We start from the raw sequence: 8590 nt of genomic DNA on the forward strand, positions 1-8590 counted from the left end.
TATTGAATATCATGGGTGGTGGTTATTTTTTCTATTATTGGAGATGGTCATTGCCTAACATTTGTGTGGCGCGAATGTAACCTGCCACTTGTCAGGCAAACCTTGGATATTGTCCAGATCTTGTTGCATTTGAACATGGATTGCTACAGTATCTGAGGAATTGTGAATATCCCCACCTCTGACCTTATGACGGAGAGAAGGTCATTGATGAAGCAGCTGAAGACTCTTGGAGCAAAGACACTACTCTGAGGAACTCCTGCAAAGATGTCTTGGAGCTGAGATGATTGACCTCTAACAACCACAACTTGCTTCCGAGGTGCTAGGTATGACTTCAGCCAGCAGACAGATTGCCCCAAATATCCATTGATTCCAGTTTTACCAAGGGTCCTTGACGGCCACACTCAGTCGAATGGAGCCTTGATGTCAAGGCTGTCACTCTCACTTCACCTCTGAAATTCAGCTTTTTTATCCATGTTTGAACCAAGGCAGAAATGAGGTCAGGAGATGAGTGGCCCTTACTGTTATGGGCCCTACTCTTTCCTTAGTTATTATCCTACTGTTGTATTGATAAGGGCCTTTAAGCCTACTCGCCCATTCAGTAAGATCATGACTGAGCTGATTGTGGTGTCAACTCCACTTTCCTGTCTGTGTCTCATAACCCTTGACTTCATTGTCAAAAAGTTATCACATTCAGCCTTAAATAAACTCAAGTAAAAGACTCAGTTTTGTTCTCCTGGGGAAGTGAATTCCAGATTAACAATAGTCTGAGAGGAAAAATTCTTCTAATGTCTGTTTTGAAAAGGAGACTCTTCCTCTTAAGCTGCATTCCCTGGTACTAGTCTCCCCAACAAGAGGAATCATATTCCTGATAACCATCCTATCAAGTCCCCTCAGATATATGTTTCAATCAGGTTATATCTTAAATTTCTAAACCTGAATGAGTATAGGCCCAAATTACTAAGTTAAGTCCCACATTCAGGGAATGAGTTGAATTAACTTTCTCTGTACTGCTCCTGACAAAATTATATTACTTCTCAACTATGGAGACTAAAATGGCACAGCACTCCAGATGTGCTCTCACCAAAGTCCTGCACAGCTATAATAAAACTTTTAGCCACTTTTATATCCTGGACCTCTCACATTAAATGTCATCATTTCATTTGCCTTCTTAATCACTTGTCATACCTGCTTACTAATCCAATGTGAATTGTGTACCTGGACACCCAGGTCTTTTTGTGTTACCAAGTTCTACAATCTTGCTCCATTTAGGTAATATATTGTGTTCTACTCTTCCTGTCAAAATGAGCAAGTTTCTATTTTCCCACATTCTACTCTGACAACTTCTTGCCCATTCACTCAACCAATCTATATTCTTTGTAGAGTCTCTAACACCTCTTGACAACTTACTTTCCTACTTATCTTCCTTGTTAGCAAATTTAGCTGTCATTCATTTGGTCTTTTCATCCAAGTCATTGACATAGATTGTAGGCTGCATATGCAGCCACATAACCTTTCTTGTTATTCCATTTGTGTTCATTCCTGATTCAGGATTTGAAAATCCAGTTGCTTTTGTCCTTAGTTTAGCCTTTACTATAGTAATGGCTTCCAAATTTATTCAGATCTTGAGCTACTGCAGTGAGCATAGAATTCTTTGTATATAACTGTTTTAGCAAACATTATTAACATTATTAAAAAGGTGAGATAATTATAAGGTGGGGTCACTTTTAACTTTAGAAAACATAGATGTGGTAACTCAGAACTATAGTGTGAAGAGACCAAAAAATGACAAGCCTTTACTGAGTTATATATGTTAACATATTTTGGAGAAAAATATATGATCAAAAGCTATGCATTAATTTACATGATAAGCCTTAGATAGGAACAGCTAAAACTAGGAATCATATCAGATAAATAACATGCTCAAAATTTTCTAAAGAATCATACAATCCCAGCCAATGATTTAACCAAGGGCAGCTCTACAATATACAGCACCAATGAATGATGATCTGTGCTTACAATTGATCTATTGCCACTGTTGTATGTTGTAGCTTGAGAGCTTTTAACTGCTTGAGTTTTCTAGTCAATTTCATCTCACCAGTAAATGTATTCTTGGGACTTTTGTTGCAGGCTATGCTTTGATATGTCTGTGATTATAACTAGTGTAAGCTATCTTTGCCTACATGCTACTTTTACATGTTTGAAAACAAAGTCGATCAATGCACACTATTCTCTATGTTCCAAATCCATTGAGTCCCTGAAATTCTATCAAACAGAAAAATACAAATTTTTTTTTTCAAAAGCCAGATTTGATGTTGTGAACATGTGAGCATCATTTTGTTACTATAGCAACACTGTGCTGACTGTCAATGATCCAAAACCACAGACTAAAAAAACATTTTGATGAATCTTCTGTAGATTTTGCCCAATTGCCTCCTCCCTTGGCACAAGCCTAATGTGGTTAACTGTGAACTAAGTACTTTTCCTGTTTCAATTCCTTTTTTGTTCAGCAGTTACATCTCAGCACATAGAAGCACACTATTCAACCCTTAGGCCTGCTCTGTCATACAGTTAGATCTTGATTGCTTTGTACCTCAGCTTCACTTACTCACTTTGACTCATATCTCATGATACCCTTATGCAAAGAAAATTTAGTGATCTATCTTTAAAGCCATAATTGCTCCACCTGCCATAGTGTCTTGCCAGACAGAATCATAAATTCTGTGTTATTATCCTATATATTAAAACAGTTTCTGACTTCACTATTCAAAGGTCCAGTTTTAAGTTCAGAAGGTGCCCCCTCATTCTTGATTGGGCCGCCAGGTCAAATAGTTTCTCAGTCAGATCAAGTCTCAATTTTTTTGTGGTCCAGGAAATACAAACTGACCACAGACGAAACCTTCAATTTGAGCTGTTGTCAGTGTGCTGCAGGCTTCTGCTCTTCCCTGCATTTCATGACAATGAATTCCAGTATTAGTGCATAGCTTCTAAGAATACATTTTTCCATGAGTGTCTGTACTCAGTAAAGACATGTCTTAGTTTGTTCAGGAGAGATTTTCATGAACTGAGACAAGAGTAAGCTTTCGCTGGTCACGCCAATTATCTTTTATCCTCAGTAACATATTTCAGTTGCAACCTTGCTTTCTATGACCAGGTTAGGAAAGGAAGCATAGTTTGCTTTTTTATAATACCCTTCACAGCCACAGGTCATCCCAAATTTTATTTGTCTTTTTAAAAATCAATGTTTTCAGGGATATTTTGACACAGGTGGGACTTGAGCCCAGGTCTCCTTGCTTAGAGATAAGGACAATACCATTGCACCACAAAAACCCAGGGCTGCAAAAAATGCTTCATGGCCAATGAGCTACAGGTGCAAAATTAGTACCCAATTGTTCAAACTGGCATGAGCATGCTAATTCCACATGGAAATAGACCAGCAATAAATTGGTCAGGGAATCTGATATTGCCTCTCTAAGAACTATCTCTTTGTATGAGAATTGGACCCATGCATACATAGTACATGTTGTACACATTTTTTAATTACGGTTTTTCACAGTGATTATTTCAGAAACCACCGTAAGCTGTTTGTCAAAGTTAAGTTTTATATTTTTTTAACTTACTTCAGTCTGGAAACTAAAGGAGCGGGAGTGCTTCGATTAAATCCATTTCTCTATGTTGTTCACCCTTTTCCCAGACACTGTTGAGACCTTTATCTCAATCCCAAGCCAATCAAAAACCGAGTCCCCTCAATCCCTCAGCCAGTGGGCTCACTGTGGCGTCACAACAAAATCCTGTAAAGAGCAATTGAAGCCAGTGATACCATTTGCCATGGTTGTGTGTGTGTGTGTGTGTGTGTGTGTCTGTGTGTGTGTGTGTGTGTGTCTGTGTGTGTGTGTGTGTGTGTCTTATGTCTTACAATTTTGGCCTGACTATGGCAGAATTTAATTTCTAGGCCTGGAATTCCAGGGCCCATTTAGGTATCAACCAACATTCTTCAAGAAATTTGTGAGAAAGAGGGCCTGATAAAGGGAAAGAGTATCCTCAACATGAACAACAAATTTACTCAGTGTTCCTCCCATTTTGCTATGCTATGTCTTGACCAGTGATTTTGACTGAGATGGATTTCCAGTGATGGAGATAAACATGAATGCCAGGTGAATCCCAGAAGGCCGGGTTTTCCCGTATGCTTTGCATTGACTCATCAGCTTATAAACTTTCCCTCAAGATGGCTGGGAGCATGACATACATAGTTTGGCACTTCCTCATATGAGGAGTCTGCAGTGGCTAATGAGAGAGCTGAAGGTGGGGCTGCCTGATCTTTTGGGTCAAGCTCAATTCCTGATCCTGGGGGGTCCAATGCCTGACCCCATCTTTAGACAGAGTGGAGGGGTTCTGATGGGGGAGGTACATAGGTCTGAAACTAGGCAAGTATCTTTAAGGTGAGTGGGTAGGAAGAGGATGGAAAAACCTTGCTCTTGGATTCACAAACTATGCTGCTCAGGCACTCTTAATTTTCCCAGTACTAATTTTGTCTCCTTAACTTACCAGATTTCCTTAGGCCTGTAAAACCAACTAACCAGGGTTAAACCTGTAGACAGGCTGAATCTGATATCCTCATTCATATATTGACATTGAAAATCTGCCTCCTGGAACAGGTTAGAAATGGATGAATTTAATGACCACAAAACATTTCAAAGAGTCAATGTGATACTTCTGAAGTGTAGTCCAGAGAAATACAGTAGTCAACATGCTAGCAGCAAGCGCCCACAGAAAGCAGTGTGATCACAACCAGGTCATCTCTTCTGATGTGTCAAGTCATTGTGAGAATTCCCCAACTCTTCTTCACAGTAACTGTATCGGTTTCTTTATGACCACCTGTGAGGGAAAATGGTGCTTCAGCAACTGATAGGCAACTTACCTTCAATACTGTAATGGTCAGCTTTGATTTTTGTGCTCCAATTCCTGGAGTAGGACTTGAACCCTTATTCCAACTCAGAATCAAAAATCATGCCAAACCAGCCAACCCTAACACTCAAGAGATGAGTTGGGACTGAGGTTGAGATTTTTAAAACTTTTACATTTTACTCAACGCCAATCATTTGTGGGAGTTAACATTCAGCCTTTAAGTTTTCATTAGTGCACAGTAGATACATTGACGTTTCTAGTTACAACTTCTATACTTGGTAGGAATGGTGATTAAGTGCCTCATATTCCCCAAATCACATGCTCAAATGGTGTGCAGAAGTACCTCAGGTTCAACACTACTTTACTGCCAGCATTTTATTCTTGTTTGTCCGTGCTGGTTATATTCAAGTTATTGATTGTGACATACATGGAGCGAAAGAAACATCTGGTTCACTAATCTTTTCCAGAGAAGAAAATCTGCCACCCTTACCAGATCTGGCCTGCATGTGATATCAGACCCACAGCAATGTGTGGTTGTTTCTTAACTATCCTCTGAAACAGCTACTCAGCCCAAGCTGAGCCCAATTAGGCACAAGCAGCAAATGCTGCCTTTGCCAGTGACACCCACATCCCTTTCAAGAGTTAAAAGAAACACATTGCCTACATTCTCTTACCTGGTGAAATCGGTCATTTCCATCATAATCATACACATCTGCTTGGCTAAGACAATGATGTCATTGCCACTGTCATCCCATTTCGCGACCTCGGCATCAAGCTTGTTCTTCTCCTGGTGGAAGCTCTCCACTTGCTCAGCAATCTTTGCTTTTTCCTCTTGTGGCAACTGAGCCATGATAGCCTGTGCCAGAATGTAGAAAAAAGAAATAACAAATGAAAATCAGTACTGATGGCTTTCAAATATTTTCCAACTCACATGAAGCAACACCCCTTCCTGTATTTGACATTCCTTCACATAATGCTGAGCTGCTCAAAAATCATCTTTGTGCACTCTTTTGATGAGCAACTGCCTGCACTTTCACATGGATGTAATGTGTCCCATGGCACTATTGTAAATAGAACAGGGAATTTTTCCCTGTGGGCATTTTCTATCTTCCAACTAATGTTGGTATAAATAAGACCATCTAGTCATTAACTTCATTGTTGTTTGTGGAAGATTGATGCATGCAAATTTTACGCTGCATTTCCAATAGAAGAAGAGTGAAACACCTCAAAAATTACTTTACTAATGATAAAATGATTTGGGATGAGCTGACGTCATGAAAAGCACAATGCAAATGCAACTTTTTGTTTTCATTCTCTACAATTATGGAAATAAAAGAAGATCTGCACCATTGCAAAAATTAGCACATTTCATTGTTGGTCTGCAAGTGTGGGTTGAGAAGGTTGTTTTCCAGCAGCCTAAATAAAATGATAGTTAAGGGTGGGAGAGTTAATTTATTGTTGAAGATACCAAGTAAAGAGCACCTCACAGGAAGTGTTTAGCCCACCCATCAAGATAATCAGATCAGATCTGCAGCTGAGCTGACACTGAATGAAGGAAGAGAAAAAATGTACAGACAAAACACAAATCCATGTTATCTTTTTAAAACCCACTTATGCCTGGAATTACATTGTGTTTATATTCACATCATGTAACCTGGAAGACATTACGATCACTGAGAGGATTTGTTTAGATATATTGGCTACTTTCCTCATGCTATCTTCACAGAATCACAGAATTGTTACGATGCAGATGTAGGCAGTTTGACTCATTCTGCCTGCATCGGTTCTATTACCTACTGCCTATCTCCTGCAATTCCGCATATCACTGCATGCTATTTCTATCCAAATAATCATCCATTGTCTTTATGAATGGGTTCAATTGAACCTTCCTCCACCACATTTCCTGGCATTTGATATCCTAAGTACTTGCTGAATGCCCTTTCATTCCTTTTCTCTTTTATGAGTAGCAATAACTTCTTCCTCAGCAAAAACAGAAATTGCTAGAGAAATTCAGTAGGTTTGGCAGTGGCTCGGGATGAAATGTAAATTTTGAGTCCGGTGAACCTTCTTCTGAACTGTTTCGAACTGCAAGTTGTTTATATTGTGACAGCAGGCTCTGGAAGAGGCTGAAAGATAAAGGGAGAAAGAGAGAAAGAGGGGCTTCTTATTCCTCACAAGTTCTTTTGTCCTCCACTTGGCAGAGAACTTTCTCTCTGATGATATGGCTTGGGCTCCTTCTTATGGAACTCCAAGATGATGTCACAGAGAGTGTTTTTTTGCCACACCCAAGGTCAAAAGGCCTACTATATTGATTTTGATGAATCATTATTCAGAATTATGCAGAAATTCCCTGTGGTGCCCTTCCAGCCTCCTTTTCTCTCACATGCTTTGAGTTCTTACACTTATTAAAGAACTCATGTGCAGCCAAATGGCAATAGTATTATAAATGACTACTATAGTGATTGATACTGAGATAACAACTCAAGCTATCTGCCTTTTTTGGGTATAATAAATCAATAAGAACAGTCATGTGATTTCTAGGCACTATCTTTAAAAGATTCTGTGTCCATATTAAAATGTAGGATTAGTCGTCTTGACAAATTACGTAATATTAAATTACACAGTCATGACAATTCTCAATGTTAAAAATCACACAACACCAGGTTGTAGTCCAATAGGTTTATTTGGAAGCACTAGCTTTCGGAGCTCTGCTTTTTCATCAGGTGGTTGTAACGAGCAGTGCTCCGAAAGCTAGTACTTCCAAATAAACCTGCTGGACTATAACCTGTTGTTGTGTGTTATGGACTAGGCCAGACCACTCAAAACAGCCCCAGACCATAACTTTGCAATTTGTTTTGGTAATTGTACAGTGAACATTAGCCAGAGTAGGTTAGTGTTTTAAAAAATTCTCAAGGTCAAGGACCAGGCTCGCAGGAAAGTAGTCTGACACAGAACAAACAGCCAAGAGGCGAGTCTGCTAGAATATAAGTGTTTTATTCCCCGCAGCGTCGCCACAACCAGGTCTCGTACTTACAACGGGTCTGGTTTATACTCACTCTACGTGTTACCGGAACTGGGAGCCGTCAGTTCTCGTAGAGCGGTTGCCAACAACCCACGCTCGGCGGTTAAACGCAACCCCGGAGCAGACTCTACCGAACTGGAGACTTCTCCAGCTGATATACCCTTTTCCAGATATAAACATTCATGTGAACAGCAGAGCAAGGCTAAAAAACACATTCCATTCTGGTTACATACAGATAAGAAGATTCACACGGGAAGGTGTATAACAAGATTCACACGAGACTAAGCGACACCTTCCATTTTCGGTTAGATTCACACATGTAGCAGAGCAAGGCTAAAAAACACATTCCATTCTGGTTACATACAGATAAGAAGATTCACACGGGAAGGTGTATAATAAGATTCACACGGGACTAAGCAACACCTCCATTCCGGTTAGATTCACACATGTACTGGGACATAATTTTTAACCGTTTCACCACAACATCACACACTCTCCAACACATCTCACACTCTCCAACACATCTCACACCCTCCAACTATCTCACACCTTCCAGCAAATCTCACACCATCCAACACATCTCACACTCTCCAACACATCTCACACCCTCTACAAACATTCTCTCTCTCTAACACATCTCACACTCTACTACACAGCTCACATGTT

At 39.8% G+C, this 8590-nt stretch overlaps 1 protein-coding gene across 1 annotated transcript in view; it reads right to left on the reverse strand.

Annotated features, from left to right (window-relative positions):
* The window catches only part of ctnna2 (catenin (cadherin-associated protein), alpha 2), a 1205477-nt gene that overhangs the window by 120388 nt on the left and 1076499 nt on the right, over positions 1 to 8590 (reverse strand). Inside the window, exon 15 of the mRNA XM_043699324.1 lies at positions 5577 to 5758. Within this exon, the coding sequence (XP_043555259.1) occupies positions 5577 to 5758 (182 nt within the window). The remainder of the gene's footprint in view (positions 1 to 5576; positions 5759 to 8590) is intronic.

Source organism: Chiloscyllium plagiosum, chromosome 1 (assembly GCF_004010195.1).
Source record: "Chiloscyllium plagiosum isolate BGI_BamShark_2017 chromosome 1, ASM401019v2, whole genome shotgun sequence".
Lineage (NCBI taxonomy): Eukaryota > Metazoa > Chordata > Chondrichthyes > Orectolobiformes > Hemiscylliidae > Chiloscyllium > Chiloscyllium plagiosum.